Here is a 19613-nt window from a genome sequence, read left to right as displayed (position 1 = left end):
CCTCTAAATGGCACTTCCATTTGCCAGCAAAAGCCTCTAAGTTCACAGACCTATCAGAAGACGAGAATCTAATCATATGATTTTAAGATGAATGACTGTGTGCGTAGGAGCCAGCTTTCATTTGTCGAGTTTTTATCCTGTTTAAAGAGATTTTTAACTAAACAAGTTGGAGGAGTTGGAGGTTGTCAACCTCATAATTTTGCCCGTTCTAAGGCTAAAGAAAATCATTACAGTGGCAATGACAGGACTCCGTGAGTAGCATGTAAACACAACAGTGTTTTCTGTGCTGCTGTAACTCTGACAGAAACGGACATAACATGCATTAAATAACAGCTCTATTCCACCCACGACAAAGTGAAACAAGATGGACTTGGAGATTTTTGCAAAAAAGGCACACAAGGACTTTTGGTTTTGCAGCAAAAGACAATCAAATGTGTTGCAAATCAATAAATTGTGTGTTTTTTGAAAATAAGGCATATCAATAACTGACTAATAACATTTTTATTACCATTAAAGTGAAATTACTGAACCTAAACATATAGGACAGGGGTTTTACACTGGATAAATTAATAAAGCAGTGTAGTGACCTGGCAAGTATCTTCATTCACCAACTTGCAACACAGACCGCCTTGCTAAAACACACATATGTGGGAGATGTGGAATGGATAAAAAATAAAAGAGGACTTGAATAAGCCCATGGAATATTTGGGTCATGCTCTTAACAAACTATGTTTTATTTCCTCTGTCCATATTGTGAATAATAAATGTGTATCATTTTAATTTGCTTGTTACACAATGGAGCCTTACTTATTGTAATAATTATTTGACATAGCCTACTGTTACACTCATCCTCAAATACTAAACTGCATTTATTTTAAATTGTTTGTGTGCTGGAGGTACATGAGTAAACATTGACAGAATTGTCTTTTTAGGTCAACTTTTACTTTAGATTAGTTCCTTTTTCTATTAGTTAGCATCTGATTGAAGGCCGTGACTAGATCTGTAACCCCATTTGTTTGTCCCATTATCCATGTTTGCTTGTATTGGCGACAGCTCCATCATCCTTCTCAACCAATAGCAGAAGGGCACTAAAGCAAAGCTTTCACAGCATTGTGGATTCTGCAGTGGAATAGAAGCAAAACACATCCAGCACCTCTGGCTAAATGTAGCTTGTGATGTACCTATTGATCGTTCCAGATCGGTCTGCACGTGGGCGTTTGTGAGTGCGCTGTGATCGTGTGAAGTTTTCCAGAGAGTGTGGATTATTCTCCAGAGCTGTGAGCTCATTTATAGGCAGTTTTTACACTGGGTTCCATTTGGTCTGAACCCGAGTTCGATGCAAATCCCTCTGCATGCCCACGCAGATCCGAGTGCCACCGTGAGCACTAGTGGCATCTGTTTACTACTGTAACTAGGTAACTCAGGTGAAGATGTTAACTTCACAGTATTATTCATGGTTTCGTCCTTTTGCTGTTACTAACAAAAATTAACATGCACAACAGCACTTGTATGCACAGGTATGTGGTAAGAGATGCAAAGAATGCTGCTCACCCAAGGCAGTTTCTGCAGATACATGCATTTTAAGGGGCATTTATAGAGACCATGCCCAGGTCATGTTTCACTGCCTGTCAGCGTATGTATTTCTATACCTCTGCACACCCCGCTTGCGCAGACATCACACGTCATCAGCGCGTTTCATGCTATGCAGAGTTAGACAGACGTCAGTCACCGAACACCAAAACAGCCTTTTACAGTTCCTCCTGAATCAAAACAACGAGCTTATGCTGTGTTCACACCATAACGTAATTTGAAAGATTATGATTTAAATATGTTATTTTAAATATTTTATATATATATATATATATATATATATATATATATATATATATATATATATATATATATATATATATATATATATATATATAAATAAATAAATAAATAAATAAATAAATAAATAAATAAATAAATAAGAAATAATATAATAAATACATTATATTTATTATGATATTTAAATGATTTAAAATTTGAAATATTAAGACAATGAAGCCTATTTTAGGACCATTGGGTTGTTTGTATTTTTCAATATATATTTTTTTATTACAAATAAACCCTAATAATCAGCACAAATTTATACTTTTAATTTTAATTTTAATTTAATTTCAATTTTAACTTTAATTTTAATATATTTAAAATAAATTATTTAAATTATAATAGATCATTTTTAAATGTAGTATGAATTTAGAATAAATTTATCTTTAAAATAAAACATTTAAATAAAATATGAAATATTAAATAAAAAATATTATATTTTGAAATATTAAGAAAATTAAGCCTAATTTAGGACAATTTAATAAAATATGAAATAATATAATAAATACATTTTATTATAATATTTAAATAATTTAAAATTTTAAATATTAAGACAATGAAGCCTATTTTAGGACCATTGGGTTGTTTGTATTTTTCAGTATGTATATTTTTTATGACAAATAAACCCTAATAATCAGCACAAATTTATACTACATTTAACAATGATCTATTTTAATTTTAATATATTTAAAACAAATTATTTACATTATTTATATTATAATAGATCATTGTTAAATGTAGTATAAATGTAGAATAAATGTATCTTTAAAATAAAACATTTAAAAAAATATGAAATAATATTAAATAAAAAATATTTTTTTAAATATTAAGAAAATTAAGCCTAATTTAGGACAATTGAGCTGTTTTTTTTATTTTTCATTTTTTTTTTTTAGTAAAATAGTGTTGTATTTTTAATGTGAGTATAAAAAAGTACTGTAATACAGTGTTTTTTTTTTATTAAATCAGCATAAAGGCAGTGCAACAAATACTACCATCATGTATAATTTATTACAGTAAAAAAAATTTTATTACAATAATAAGAACTGATGGCAAATTTGGTTTCATTTCTTTTTCATTATAAGTAAAATATTATTATTATTATTATTTATTTATTTTTTATTTTTTTGAGTTGAAATATGACCCAGACATGTTCTTGACAGGTTTCATTTCAAGTGGACTCGAGTGGCTCAGAAAACAGCTGTCACACACACCAACAAACAACAAATCATTAGTGTGAAAGTGTCTTTTTATGTCCATGTTTATTTCTAACGTCAGCAGGCACTTGCAAACTCAAGAATACAGAGCAAATATGTAGGAGAGTGTGTTAGTCTTGTGTGCGGGTTTGGCTTTATGTGCATGAGGTTTGTGTGTTTTCTTATGTTTTATTAGCGTGTGCATGTGGGCGTACGTGTGAGTCGAGAGAGATTCTGTGTGTGTGTGGGAGGAGAAGGGATACTGGCTGCCTCCATGATTGTGTGTATTTGTGTGTTGGTGTATTTGTGTGACTCACGTCTGGCATGCTCACTGCTCTGTGGCAGAGACGCTTCCAACTTAAGACATGCAGGGTAAGAGTGAATTCCTGACTCCCCCTGGTGGTTCAAAGTGTAACTGCTCTAGAAATACCTCCTTTTGGATCTGACCTTTAACTTTTATTTCAGACCCCATAAACCTGAAGATGGACCAAAAACATGAATGTTTGGAGAAGTTTTGCAAGCTGAACATTGTGAGAAAAAAAATAAAATCCAAATAATGAAATGTAACTAAGCACAATAAATAGGCTCTTCATATAAAGGAGAAAATACTTCCCATAAAATAAGAAATATGTTTTGTGGTGCATGTTATTCCAAGCAAAATGTTAAAGCAACTGCTCTTGACTGACATCACAAATCCATTCATTTCTCGACTGTTTTCATGAAGGATAAAATCAAGACCTTTGCTACATTTTTTTTTTCTAATTCACTCTTAAAGTACACATGAAATCAAAATTGACCTTATTTATTTTGTTAGCTCAAATTGCTAGTTTTGTGGTGAACAATTCATCCGTGAAAGTCAATCCACACAAAACAAATTGTTTGGCTTCGTAATATTTAATCAAAATCTGAAAATGCTCCTCCCCTCTGCAACGGTGCCCCTTCTCAGATGACATCAGTTTGACGGCTTGGGTTATAATCGCTTAAACCACTCCCCTGCAACCGTTAGTCTGCTATGAGTGAGAGATGGAGAGGAAGAGCGCTAAAATAAAACTCTGCCCTCTATTCAATATTCCGTTTCACTTGGAAATACGTCACAGCACTGGAGAAAAGTCGTTTGCAACTTCCAGTTCACGCGGACTTTAAAAGGGACCTTATTATTACAAGATGTAATATAAGTCCCAGGTGTCCCCAGAATGTGTCTGTGATGTTTCAACTCAAAATATCCCATAGATCATTTATTATACCATGTTGTAAATGCTCATTTTTGAGTTTAAGTAAAAAAAACATGCTGTTTTCATGCATGTATCTTTAAATGCAAATGAGCTGCTGCTCCCCACCCCCTTTCCAGAAGAGGGCGGAGCCTTTACAACTCATGCCTCGAATACTCTGCATCTGTTTGGTTTTGATTATTATCTCTATCGCGGCCACACTCATGTGACATTGAAGTTCTTCATCATCATGAAAGTTTATTATTTGAATTTAAACCACAACAGTATAGTTACAGAAAGCTGGCTGTCAGACAACGCATCGTGTGAGTATTATACTAAGTTCTCTTTCATGTCTTATTGCGCTTACATTGTCAAAAACACACAAAGTTCACAAACACAGTTGTTTTTGTCTATGAATGTAAACAGCAGGGAAAGAAATCGCATGTGTATATTAGATCTGTGTATTAAAGTGACAGCAGCGTAATATACAGTACTACTGCTGTACATCCTGTTAATATGAACCAAACAACAAAAGAAAAACCCAAAATCACTCACTGCTCTTGATTAAATAACTTTAGTAGCTTGAATGCAGTGTTAATTTCGTTGACGAATAATTTTCGTCACAATTGTCGTCAACGACATTTTTTCACGGACGAAAACAAGACGATGACTAAATAAAAATGTGTTTTGAATGACTAAAACTATGACTAAAATCTACTCTAATATTCGTCAACGAATAAAAACGACGCGAAAATGAAAGAGAGGGGCGATTTGGGAAGATATCCAGTCAGGAACGCTGTCTTGTGTGGAAGATGCGCACATTTGAAGTGTAATGTGCTGATCTAACCGCAGGAAACGAGGCGCTGTTGCGCCCTCTACTGGCTCACGCAGCTGCACTTCAGACTGCTTAGTAATTAATGAATAGCGCACATTTATGCCAAGAGATTGCTTATAAACTAATATTGATGAATTACGACAATGTTTACTACACTATATTTATATGGTAATGTGTTGTAGGTTGTAAGAATGCATATTTATCTCCCTCATTAGTAGCCTGCTACTACAATAGGCTACAACGCAGGCTGCAGACATTTCAGAATAAGAGTCACGGTGTATTTCGTGATGGTTTATAATTATAATTTTTTTCCTGGTCATTATTGTTATTTTGTTTACACAATAAACTGTATTTAATTTAATTTCTATTTAATTCAAAGTAAACTACTGTATCTTCTGTCACAGGAAGGAAAGACTAAGAACATTATTTTATATATTATTCAATATATTTTACAAGTATAAGGGTTATTATAGTTAACTAAACCTAAAACCAAAGAAATCTTCATTATTTGAAGTAAACTAACTGAAATAAAAAATAAATATATATAAAAATGTAAACTTATTTTATTTCATTTAGTTTCTAAGCTTTACCTTAACCTGAGGTATTAAAATAACAGAAATAAAAACTTAGACATTTAAAAGCGAAAACTAAAAGACATAAACACAAAAAAAATTATCTAAATATAAAACTAAAAATCAAATCTAATAAAATTTTAAACAAAAACTATAGTACCTCAATGATAAGTGTGTCAATCCCTGAAATATGCAGAATTTTGCTCTTTCGTGTCTTTTTGCACTTGAACGGTCAAAAACCGTCCACTTTGGCGAGCAAAGTACAGTTGGGTGAACATAAACAGTTTGGGGATATCAGATGTACCTATATCAGTGTATAGGATCTGTGTATTGTTAGAGAAATGCTTTATGCATTACAATTTAACTAAATTAGATTTTAGTCGACTAAATCTACTGTAGATTTAGTCGACTAAAATCTTATGATATTTAGTTGAATAAAACTAGACTAAAACTAAAACGATTTCCGATGACTAAAATATGACTAAAACTAAATGGCATTTTAGTCAAAAGACTATGACTAAAACTAACTCAAAATTTGCTGTCAAAATTAACACTGCTTCAATGCTGCTGTTAACCCTTGTGCGGTCTTCGTTTGGGGACTGCTTGTCAAAGTTAAATGCTTAACTTTGACAAAGTAATTTTTATTGTTATAATTGTGATTTCATAACATTTAGATATGAATCCAACTGAAAAAACACTTGTGAAAAGACATCTTTCAGTCATTCAAATAGCACATAGCAAATAGTGGAGCTTTACAGCCATATACTGGTAAAAATGTTTAAAACTTTTAAAACTGCATTTTTCAAAACATGGGCAAAACTCTTACACTAAACCATGTCAAATTATCCATGTTATCGATATGAATGAAAGTTAGAAATCTGGGCCTTTTATAAAGTGAATTTTACATAAAAAGCTGTTCATGCATAAAAACCTATTTCAAAAAAATATTTTTTAATTTATTTATATAAATTTAAAAGATATCAGGAATCCTCCAAAAACTGCACAAATGTTGAGAAAAAACATTAATAAACAAAGTAAAATTACATTGTTTTTAAAAAAATATATTATATTGTTACAAAATTACATTTTGTTGCCCGAAGACCACGAAAGTAACAATATTTTTTACACTAACATAAAAACAAGATATCACTCCAATTTTTTTTTTTTTTTTTTGTAGATCTTAAAACCACCGTACAAAGTCTCATGCCATTTGGACAAAGAGAACATTTTTTTTAATTTGAGCATACATCATTTGCGGGTCAAAAAGACCCCGAAGACCGCACTAGTCTGGCGAAGAGATAAACATGGCCGAATGTGTACAGCTCACTCAGGGGAGGAGCTAAGCTAACAGGGCAGATCGTCACCAGTCATGGGCTGGGCTTCCCGCTACTCTTATGTAAGAATAGGGGGAAATCTGGAACTGCTCCTTTTTAGAGACTGTTTATGAATTATGGGGATAATAAAAAAAGGAGTGGGTGGATTTTTACCATTATAGGCTGGTTGTTTACACACACTGTAGTCACACATCTGTGTTCAAACACCTTATAAAAGTGAATTTTGCATAATTTGTCCCCTTTAAAAATAAAGAGGGTTTTTGCAGCAGTGCCATAGAAGAATCATTTTTGGTTCCCCAAAGAACCTTTCAGTAAACAAAGAACCATTTTATTATTTGGGGAGAGTATTTAATGTCCTTTTTTTATGGAAATGCATCATATTATTGATATAATGAATATGGATTGTAAATACAATTTCATGCTGCCTTTAAGTGGATGATCTCTTCTACCAAATGACTATATTTTCTTTGAATTATTGTTTCATTGTGTCTTTATACCCAGTTGCTTCTGTTAGCCTAATGTTATGGACTTTTGTGGTAAACTAATGGGGCACTAATAGTTTTGCTCATCAAATTTCCTTGATTTTAAACTCTCAGCAAATTACGGTTTTGCATGGTGGTCAGTTTTAATGCCCTCCTGAAGGGAAACATATACAGGAAAGAGAGAGAGAATAAAGGAATTATAATCACTAATGGATACTTATGGACTATTGGAATGATACTCAAACATTTTGAGTTTGTTTGCATTTATGATTTGCATTTTTATCTGTTTATAAGCAATAAAGATTCTGTAACACAGATTATGTCAGAAGAAATTACCCATAAAGAGAAGTATATCCATACTCAACTCATTATAGACCAGCTGCCATTACTTAACTGTTGCAGACAAAATGACATCAGATAAAGTGGTTCACAGGAGTTTATATAACCCTCATTCACACACTTTTATAATACACTCCCTTAAATACACACACACAACCATGCATGCACACAATTTTTTTCTTGACTTAATCCTTCTTGTTATAACAGGGGACCTATTATGCTCTTTTTCAAAGTCTTGATTTTGTTTTTGGGCTCTATTAGAATAGGTTTTCATGGCTGAATGTTCGTTATTTTTCTCATATTTGACATTGTTGCAGCCCCTCTCTTCACAGTCTGTCAGTAATGCTTTCCCGATAAGGTTGTCTCTTAGCACGCTACAAAGACTCTAAAGGTAGATCTTAACTGAAGATATACCGTTTCTAGGCGTGTTCCCCAAACTATCCCTTAGGAGGTTGCTTAAGGTATATCTTCCTCTTAGCGATGTTACCAGGTGCTGTCCATGGCGGCGGTGCTGAATTGGTTGATATCGATGGCTCGAGAATCGATAATTCACTCGATACAGGGGCTGCTTCACTGCATTATGTGAGAAATTCTTTATAAAAAGATGAAGAGTTTGTATTGGCGGTATGGTTCTGTTCTGGGCAAGAACTCCCTGAGCATCCATGCAGCCTAGCATTGATAAGAGCAGGGAGAGCAGCAATAACCCCACTAGGGTAAACGGAACAGAACCAACATATGCAGATATCATTAATGTCAATAATTTAACATGTACACATATTTCACGGATAGTTTGATTCAAGGGAATCATAAGGCCAATCCTGACTGAAGAGAGGAGGAGCTGGGGATGGAGGAGGGTAATTAGCTCCTGAGAATGCAATAGCTGCTGATAATACTGAAGAGCTTATATATGGATGCTGTAATAGGTGTCGTATTCCTATAGGTAGACGTCAGTCACCTGGGAGTCAGCTGATGCGAGCTTGACTGACGGGACCTGCCAGAACTGACGCTTATGCTGGATTTATCATTCAATTAATCCAAATTGCAAACTAAATTTATATTGTAATTTATCTATATTCTGGGAGTGTGGAGCCCCCGTTAGCATGAGTTTAAGGTGACCGTTCACAGCAAAATCCCCAGAGTTAAATCAACTCTGCTCAGATTACATATGGTCCCTCTCTATATAGTGTTAAAGTAACACTGAAACAGAGTCAAAGTTAGTGAGATAATTAAGTGATTAATTAAGTTATGATTGAACATTAGTGATGAACACCTGCTGTTAACAAGCAGAATCACCGAAGAGAAACACTACAAATGACTTCCAGCCACAGTCTTAGATGAAATCAACTGAAGATAAAAGACATTAAATCTCTCAGGATCTGATTAAACAACTCCACAAACAGCATATTATCTCATTAACTTTAACTCTGCTTCAGTGTTATTTTAACTATTTTAACTAGAGTGACCATATGTTCTCTGAGCAGAGTTGATTTAACTCTGGGGATTTTGCTGTGTTATTTTAGAACAAAGTTTTAATTCCTTGGAGACGCGTCATGCAGCTGACAGACATGTAGGTATCACATTTATATCGTTGGTTTTTTTTTCATTTTTTTATTCAAAATATTCAGAAACTTGTTAACTATATCATGAATTTAAATGATATATTCCGATTGTAAAATATGTGGAAGTGAATGTTTTTTGTCGTGCGATGAGTTTGCACGGCAATTCAGAGCTGTCTGATTTATGAAATCTTCCCTGAAATACATAAAAGTAAAGAAATAAATAAAGTAAACTTTATTGTTTCAAACACAATGTGTATCTGATATGAATAAAACACTTTGTCAAATTATATAATTGAAAGGGTTATTGTTGCAGCTTCCGTAGACATGAGTGTATGGAATTTGATTTTAACAAACTACAAATGTCTTCTTTTATGCAGTAGCCTACTTAATTCAAATGTGTATTTAAATGTCTGAAACATAAAATAAACCTGATGAGGTTAAAAACACCGAATATTTATGATACATGACAAGCACGGAGCACACATCTGTCTCTGGATCAGCGCTAAAGCACATTTGAATTTAGCATTGAATCTTTACATTTTATTCTTTGCCATAATCCTAATCGAACACTGGGTGTATTACAACTTCAGAATTATATTCGTATTGACTGTCAACAGTGATAAGGTATAGCTAAGAGTGCTCCAGACCAACCTTAGTTAAGTATACCTTCTGTAAGTCATACTTTCGTAAGAACGTTTTGGGACACTAAGGTACATCTTAAGGTATAATTTAAGAACAATGTAGAGTTAAGAAGGTTTTGGGAAATCCAGCCATGTTTAGCTCCTGTCTCTATGAAGCCCCTCCTTCAGAAAAGCACAGAGTGTTCTGATTGGTCAGCTGGACCAGTGTGTTGTGATTGTTTGGAAATGTCACGCCCCTTATAACAGCAAGTTTCAACACACTACTAACTCAACTCAACCAGGCCCCACCCTTTATTTTGCATATGCATTGGGTGGGAATTATTTAAATGAGAACTATATTGTGACGTGTTTGTTCATGGAAAGATAACTCAAGACTACATTCAAGGCGTTTCAGAGAGTTCAGAAACAGTGTGCCCAGATATATAGAATAACTCCCTTTGGAATGGCTTTGCAGACTTTTTTCATGCTCAAACTGCAATATTACACACTAAAGAAAGTTGAAAATGTAAAAAGGCATAATAAGACCCATTTTAATGTACTGTTCTCTTTGTGTTTCTCACAGGAATCACCACCGTGCTCACTATGACGACCCTTAGCATCAGCGCTCGTCACTCTCTGCCCAAGGTCTCGTATGCCACGGCCATGGATTGGTTCATCGCCGTGTGTTTTGCTTTCGTCTTCTCTGCTCTCATCGAGTTTGCCGCCGTGAACTACTTTACCAATGCGCAGGCGGAGAGAGCCAAGAGAAAACAGGCCGCTGCAGCCAGTGCCAAGAGCTCCACACCGTCAGGCAAAGCGAAAGACACAGAGGAGGTTTTACAGGTGAGGTGATGTTACAGACATTACAAAAAGACTACATATACATTATAAAACACGCAGTTCTGACTTTAACATTTGATGAGCCATGTCTGACACTGTAAAATAGCTGTTACGCAGTACATCAGTTAAATTATTAATACGCCACGTCGCACAGTTCTATTGCTGCCTTCAACTCCTCCTGAGAGGTTCCTACTTACAAGCTCGAAGGACTTAATTATGATGTGATGTGCGTTCAAGTGATTTTCAATGGGGAAAATGTGGACGCGTTGGCAAATTTTCTCTTACCAACAAAAGCAAAATGGCTGGTGCAACCTGTATTTTATCATTCTGGTGCTGCCAAAAAGAATGATGGGAAGAGTATTTTGGTCACACATGTCTGTCATTCTGTCATCTAGTATTTTATGGCAAGTTTAATTTTTTATCAGCAGCAAACAAAATGCATGGAAACTAAATTAACTGTAGATTTAAAATAGAATAAATATTTGTTTCATCTTGGATAAAGAAAATAACACCTATTTTAAGAACGATTTAGGCTTTTTGCATGTGCATTATCTTTAAGAAGGGGGGGTAATTCCCATTATTCTCAGTGATTCTCATTAGATTTTCAAAAAATGTAGTAAAAAGATAGCTAATTGTACACTCTAAAAAATGTTGGGTTAAAAACAACCAAGTTGGGTTGAAAATTGTTTTAACCCAGTGGTTGGGTTGGGTTAAATGTTTGACCAACCTACTGGGTAGTTTTATTTAACCCAACTATTGTTTAAAAATTACTGTATTGCTTGCTTAAAATGAACCCAAACTAAATTAATAATAATTAAATAATAAACATTTATTAAATTGCTTATTAATAAATGTTCACCTTTTGATTATTATTGTTGCCTCTAGTAATTATGTGTCTGATTTTTAATTTCCAACCTATTTTGGGTACATTTTAAGCCAGCCATATAGTAATTTTTAAACAATAGTCGGGTTAAAAAATAAATAAATAAAAAAATTAAAATGTTGGGCCACATTTAACCTAAACCCCTGGGTTAAAACAACCCAATCGCTGGGTTTGTCCATTTTCAACCCAACTTGGGTAGTTTGCTTTTAACCCAGCATTTTTAGAGTGTAATTTATTTTAATACAATGTTTATTTAAGGGTCACTGACGAATAAGGTTTTTAAAAGTGAAAAAAAAAAACAAAAAAAAAACATAATGGAGACATAATTAATTTTGAAGTCTTATTAAGTGGTAACAATGAGATTATGTGGTTTTTATAATCAGTTATCTCTTTTTTTTTTCTTTTCATTTTTTACAAGATGGATAAAATTGGTCACCAAAAAAGTCATTCGGTTTAACCAAAATTTTGGTTTTATTGAATGACACTTTTGGTTATAATGCTAACAGGCTAATATCTAGCTAGTTAGCTAGCTGACAAAAGGACAATCAAACATTTTATATTTAATACAAGTTTTTAAAATATTACAACATTTTCCATGTTTTATAGCGGTTGTACCGAATGACCTGATGTTTCAGGACGTGTATGAGAAAGTGAAAACATGAATTACAGTACTTTATTTCATACCCATGTGGTCCTGTGCAGGTGTCTGAATGATGTCACATCCTGTCACATGATTGAGCACATGATTTGATCCAAACGGTCCCTGTATATTGCTTACTCCGAATAACATCAATGAAATAAATTTTTACAGACATTTTTTCTCGTAACAAAGCAACGACTTCTACACAAAATTTTAATATCATTTTGCACTATGTTGAGATATGATGTTATAAAATCATGCCAGAATAAGAAATATACATATATTCCATTTTAAGATATTTTAATCAAATGAAATGGCTGTATTGGCCTTTGGACATATTTCTAAACCATAGAAATATAATTAAAAAACATTTTTTATTCAATAAAACTACTTTACATACAGTGGATGTCATATCTTTGTTTTTTATTATTATTAAGGACAGAAAAATGACCCATCACGTCATTGACCCTTAAATGTATTTTTAACCCTAAATTCAAGGCAGTATAAGAAATATAACCATTATGAATAAATACTTCAAAATATAATTATTTTTCACATAGTAGTTAATAGTCTTTACATAAGCTTCATTTACCTGAAGCAAAACGTAGTTTATTACTTATATTTTGGGTTAAATTACCTGACACCATTCTTGACAGGTTTTCATGAGATTTCCCTCGATTTCATCTGATAAAACGTTTGAATAAAATCAATTCACTATAGATAAAGAAGTGTAAAGTGTAAAAGTAATATGAATAAAAGAAGCTGAGGCAGGAGTAACACCAAGTCAAGTAATTTGTTTTTGTATTTTTGTGTTTTGTATGGCGTAAAATGAGCCACCGTTGGAGCATCATGGGAGTTTTGTAGCGTAAACGTCACAGAACGAAAGCTAGCTTAATTACAGCTGATAGAGTGTGCATGTGTGCTGTGGATTTCGACTTTTGCTGGGATAATGCGCGTAAGCTGAGATGGCGGATTAGAAGTGGCACATGCTGACAGCTGTGAGACTTAGTGAGAGTGTGTCTGACTGTTGATGTGATGTATTACGGGCCGTTTTTTTTTTTTTTTACAGGCTGTTGAAGAGGTTAATGTCCCTTATCTAATGTTGGTTCTCTGTAAGCCTTTTAAATCACCAATATTTCTCTTCCTCCTTTTCTCCATCTCTGTCTTCTGCTCATCATATCACACATTTCTATTTGCCGAGTAGAAGGATGGGGATCTTTACAGTGAATGTGGAAAATCTGCAGGTTAACGGAGCTCGTATGACTCAGTCGGTGAGCTCAACACAGCGGGAACTACTGTACGTTTGACTTCATACACGTTACAAATAATCCAGCCTGGGAATTCGTCAGCACTATCTCAGCACTCACATCCCAAATGTTCAGTACTGCTTCATAATTTCATAGCTAGAGTTTCCCTAACTACACTACTGATCATAAGTATGGAATAATTATGAAATTAATACTTTTTTTTATATGAACAATTGTATTCAGTAGAGAGAAATTAAAGTGATCAAAAGTGACAGTAAAGACAGTTATAATGTTACAAAATATTTCTATAATAAATTCAAATAAATGTTGTTCTTTTGAACTTTCTATTCATCAAAGAATCTTGAAAAATTTCCACAAAAATAAGAAGCAGCAACTGTTTCTTGAGCAGCATATCAGCATATTAGAATGATTTCTGAAGGATCATGTGACACTGAAGACCGAAGTAATGATGCTGAAAAATCAGCTTTGATCACAGGAATAAATTACAAATTTAAAATATATTACAATAGAAAACAGCTATTTTAAATTGTAATAGTATTTCACAATATTCCTGTTTTTGCTGTATTTTTGATCAAATAAAATGGAGACATGGTGTGCATAAGAGACTTCTTTCAAATGCATTAAAAAAAAAAAAAACTAAAAAATCATAATTATTCCAAACTTTTGTGGGTAGTTTCATTTTTGATGGATTTCCCCAAATTTTCCAAACACTTTTTTTGTATTTTTTGAAAATATGATTACTTAGAAAGTAACAGGACAGCATCTTATTGGGATTTGCATTTTCTATGACAGTGTTTGCATATAAATGGCAATCAGCAATTTGTATTTTTATATGCTTGATCTGCACCCATTAAGGGACATTAAGAGAATATCCCAATATGGAGCAATTTCGGTCTGTGTATGTGCTGACCACAGAACGGACACGGATTAATGAGCTGCCTTTATAGATTTTCCTGTCCATAATAAGAAAAAAGGAAAAAGAAATTGTTCTTTTCCTAAACAGACAGAGAGCTGAGAGAGAGAAAATAAGCAAAGGATACAATTTATCAGAGAAATGACATAAACTCAGCATTATGGGTAGGATTTCATCAATCCTTTTCAATCCCTGTGTCCGAGTACTGCATCTGCTGAGATTTGAACCGTTCAAGCAGCAGACGATTTGCTATCCAATGGAGTGCTGGGAATTACATGCCAGGAAAAGTTGTTTCTTGTGGTTAAATACTAAGTACTTGTTTAACAACAGATTTAAAGAGAGAGTTCACTCAAAAATGAAAATTCTGTTATTAATTACATGCCCTCATGTCGTTCCAAACACATAAGACTTTCGTTCATCTTTGGAACACAAATGAAGATCTTTTTGATAAAATCTGAGAACTTCATAGATGGCTATGTGACTACAAATTTGATGCTTCAAAAAGTTCATCAAGAGATCATAAAACTAATCCGTATGAATTGAGCGGTTTAGTCCAAATTTTCTGAAGAGACTCAATCACTTTATATGATGAACAGATTTAATTTAGACTTTTATTCACATATGCATTGATCAACTTACACATCAGTTGTGGTAAACAGAAGCTCAAGCATGTTTGCTTGACGTGCGAGAACCAATGAGGTTCATTCTGGTGTTACGCAGCATGTTTGAGCTTCCTCGAGAGATTTGTTATCATGCATCAAGCAGGTTCGGTTCAGCTTCTGATTATGCTTGCTAATCAGTTTATATGTCAATAAAAGCCTAAATTCAGTCTCTTCATCATATAAAGTGATCGAGTCTCTTCAGAAAATTTTGGACTAAACTGCTTTATTCATATGGATAAGTGAGTAATTGAATTTTCATTTTTGGGTGAACTATCCCTTTAAGGTCCGTTCACACCAAGAATGATTACAAATAACCATAATTCTATCTATATTAGTGTTCACACCAAAGCACATTATCACTCTGTTTATTATAAGCACATGCTGCAGTTTTGTCATCTACCACTTTAAATGCTCTTTAAAGCAGGATGGATTCTGATTGGCTGTCAATGTTTTTTTTGTTCATCAACTGGATAAAATCATTCTGAAAGTGATCGCAACAATGTCATTCCTCTGTACCGTTATTGTTATAGTTGTGGTGTGGACTCTTTTGAGCGATTATTAAAACTATATCTTTATCGTTATGGTTATCCATAGTCTGAACGTGCCTTTTGCCCTAAAAAAGTGCCAAATGTTCCTTGTGGGTCTGATCATAGTTCAGAGTATGAGGTATGTGTGGGAATGTATTTCTGTTGCACACCTGCATACTAACATGTACTTCATCAATGGACAAGTAAGTTCTACATCAAATATATTACATACTCTGAAGGTAGGAATTTGTACGCAGCTTAGGTCTCACGGAGCTGTTGTATTGAGTCTCTTTCTTCTCTCCTCACAGCTTGCGCTAACATATTTTCCACACACCACGAGACATCAATTACACTTCACCAACTGTCATTTCTCAGAGGAAATGGTGAAAAATATCAGGGTGAAACTGGGCTATCAGGTCCAGTGAAAGAAAGATCTCTCTTCACTATAATCCTTGTATATGTGTTTATCTCATGTACAGAACAGAACAGCACTGTACTGTACTCCATTTAATATATTTTGAGTAATTTGTGTGAAAACTCATAAAAATGCACTTTAAACCAGGACTTATAGGGATTTGTGACACTTGTGAACATGCACACACACACACTCATACTGAGTGGACTCATCTTTTGTCCGTGTTTATATGAAAAAGCTGTTTATAGAATAGCTCCACCCTCCTCCTCCTTCATACGCCCACAAACAGCAAACCATCTGATCATAAAAGCTCCTTGCAGCCCTGAACGTTACTGCAAGCGTGACGTCTGTTCAGTTGCACATTACAGACACGTGCTCGGCTCGCTGCATGGTACACTTCATTCGGTTCCTGATATCTCCTTTAAAGGTGCCCTAGAATTAAAAATTGAATTTATCTTGGCATAGTTGTATAACAAGGGTTCAGTACATGGAAATGACATACAGTGAGTCTCAAACTCCATTGTTTCTTCCTTCTGATATAAATCTCATTTGTTTAAAAGACCTCTGAGGAACAGGCGAATCTCAGCAGAACACCGACTGTTACGTAACAGTCGGGGTGTACGCCCCAATATTTGCATATGCCAGATCATGTTCAAAGCATTAGACAAGGGCAGGCAGTATTAACGTCTGGATCTGTGCACAGCGGAGTCATCAGACTAGCTAAGCAAGCAAGAACAATAGCGAAAAAAGGCAGATGGAGCAATAATAACTGACATGATCCATGATTACATGATATTTTTAGTGATATTTGTGAATTGTCTTTCTAAATGTTTCGTTAGCATGTTGCTAATGTACTGTTAAATGTGGTTAAAGTTATCATCATTTCTTACTGTATTCACGGAGACAAGAGCCGTCGTTATTTTCATTATTAAACACTTGCAGTCTGTATAATGCATAAACACAACTTCATTCTTTATAAATCTCTCCAACAGTGTAGCATTAGCCGTTAGCCACGGAGCACAGTCACAGACACATTCAGAATCAAATGTAAACATCCAAATAAATACTATACTCACATAATCCGATGTATGCATGCAGTACATGACTAACACTTTGTAAAGATCCATTTTGAGGGTTATATTAGCTGTGTGAACTTTGTTTATGCTGTTAAAGGCAAGCACAAGCTCCGTGGGCAGGGGAGTGCCAGATTTAAAGGGGCCGCAGCCTAAATCGGCCCATATTTAATGATGCCCCAAAATAGGCAGTTAAAAAAAAAAATAAAAAAAAAAATATATGGGGTATTTTGAGCTGAAACTTCAGACACATTCAGGGGACACCTTAGACTTATATTACATCTTGTAAAAAAAATGTTCGATGGCACCTTTAAAATGTCTTTAATATTTCTGTTTGCACAATATTTACAGGCATTATTGCTTATGTAAAAGTAAAGTGACATTATTTTGTCTGCAATAAAATGGTTTCCTCAAATGGGTTTTGAATTAGTTTGTGTCATAGAGTGTTGCGAGCTGGGCTTGGCACTAATGTTTTTGCTCACCAGCCACTGTGGCTAGTAGTTTTCCAGTTACTAGCCACTTAGTATTTCACTGTACACAATTTTGACATCGATACCACGGGAAAAAACTAAAATGATAATTTGGCAGCAGGTATATTAGGCTGCTGTCACTTTAAGACCTGATGCATAGATCCATTACTGTTACATGCGTTTTCTTTCTCAACTGTTCATGTTCACTTAAAACATAACTGACTTTGTTTTCTTGAATACTTGCCAAGACTGGCATTTTGACATTATATTGTTTAAAGGATTAGTCCACTTTTAAATACACTCTTCCTGATAAATTTACTCACCCCCATGTCATCCAAGATGTTCATGTCTTTCTTTCGTCAGTCGAAAAGAAAACATTCCAGGATTTTTCTCCTTATAGTGGACTTCAATGGCCTCCAAACGGTTGAAGGTCAAAATTACAGTTTCAGTGCAGCTTCAAAGGGCTTTAAACGGTACCAGACGAATAATAAGGGTCTTATCTAGCAAAACAATCGGTCATTTTTGAAAAAATTACAACCGTTTATGCTTTATAAACAAAATATTGCCTTGAACGTACTTTCCGTTTCTGCATTCTTCAAAACGCTTACGCTGAATGTTCTTCACCTTCCCTATTCAACTTATGGGAAAAAACAAAACTGGCGCCGTGTTCATTACGTAAGTGAAATAGGGAAGGCGTAGAAGAGTAAATTTATCAGGAAAAGTGTATTTAAAAGTGGACTAATCCTTTAAGCACAATAAGCAGCGAAAATTAGCTAAATTTAGTACTGAGAGGTGGCTTTATGTGTGCACACTTTGGATGTGACCACAAACTCTGCGGGAATGAATAAAATTATGCACAATGCGCACAATACCATGCCGAAATTCAAGCTCTGTTGCACCATCAATATTCATCTGGAGCAAATGAAATAAGTGAGTGAGGGATGGCCGAGAACATCTGTTGTGCACTTTAGTTACGTTTTCTCTCTTTTCCCCAACAGCAAAGCTCAGACACCAACGGCAACCTGCGAAAACGCGTCAACTCCAGCATTCAGTCTCAACCGGACTCCAAGAAAACCCAAAGAACCGAAACATCTAGCAAGAGCGCCACAGCCACATCCAAACCAACTCTGACCAGCCAATCATCTTCCACTTCAGAGGGTACCAGCAGTTTCTCCAGCCAGTCACGTCTAAGCCCCAGTTCTGCCAGCCAGTCAAATGCAGCCACTTCATCCTCCGCCTCCAAGACCACACCGCCAGCCCCACCCTCTACACCAACAGTTCCCGAGAAACCATCGCCGGGCGCGACCCCTGGCTCCACCTCTCTTCACCATCTCCTTGGGCCTAAATTAGAAAATATTAAAAAGAAGGAGGCCAAGGCCGCACCTCAACCTGCCGCTCCTGCGACCGGAGGAGCCAGCAAGATCGACGAATATGCACGTATTTTATTCCCAGTGTCCTTTGGGGCATTCAACATGGTGTACTGGGTGGTTTACTTATCCAAAGACACCATGGAGGCCAAGGGAGGCTAACAGGAACAGGCTTGGTTGTTTGTACCCTTTTTTTTTACAACTCGCTGAACAAATGAAGTAAAGAGCCCTCTTAAGGATTACGTCAACTGTTCAATTCCAAGAAATGAAATTCTATTACGGCAGATGAGCGCACAGAAGAGATTATCTGGGTGAAATAATATTAAAACTTTTTTTTTGTTTATCAAAAGGGCCATACACAAGATTAAGCATGTGGATATATTATAATAAGTAAAAATAATTCAATTAAAAAACAATCCAAGCAATCTCACAGGAATGAATCCTAGATTTATCTGTTGTCTGTTTGAATAGCCATATTTCCGGTCTGTCCTATTTATCGCCGGACACACTGAAGAAGGAACAATGCTACTGAATAGAAAAA

At 34.8% G+C, this 19613-nt stretch overlaps 1 protein-coding gene across 1 annotated transcript in view; it reads left to right on the top strand.

Moving 5' to 3' along the window:
* The window catches only part of gabra4 (gamma-aminobutyric acid type A receptor subunit alpha4), a 52640-nt gene extending 33406 nt beyond the window's left edge, over nucleotides 1–19234 (top strand). The window contains exons 8-9 of the mRNA XM_067383007.1: nucleotides 10598–10857; nucleotides 18704–19234. Of these exons, the coding sequence (XP_067239108.1) occupies nucleotides 10598–10857; nucleotides 18704–19234 (791 nt within the window). The remainder of the gene's footprint in view (nucleotides 1–10597; nucleotides 10858–18703) is intronic.
* Nucleotides 19235–19613: the final 379 nt, after the last annotated feature.

The sequence above is a fragment of the Chanodichthys erythropterus genome, chromosome 1 (assembly GCF_024489055.1).
Source record: "Chanodichthys erythropterus isolate Z2021 chromosome 1, ASM2448905v1, whole genome shotgun sequence".
Classification (NCBI taxonomy): Eukaryota; Metazoa; Chordata; class Actinopteri; order Cypriniformes; family Xenocyprididae; genus Chanodichthys; species Chanodichthys erythropterus.
The sequence above is the reverse complement of the archived record's forward strand: the minus strand, read 5'-3'. Positions and strand labels throughout refer to the sequence as shown.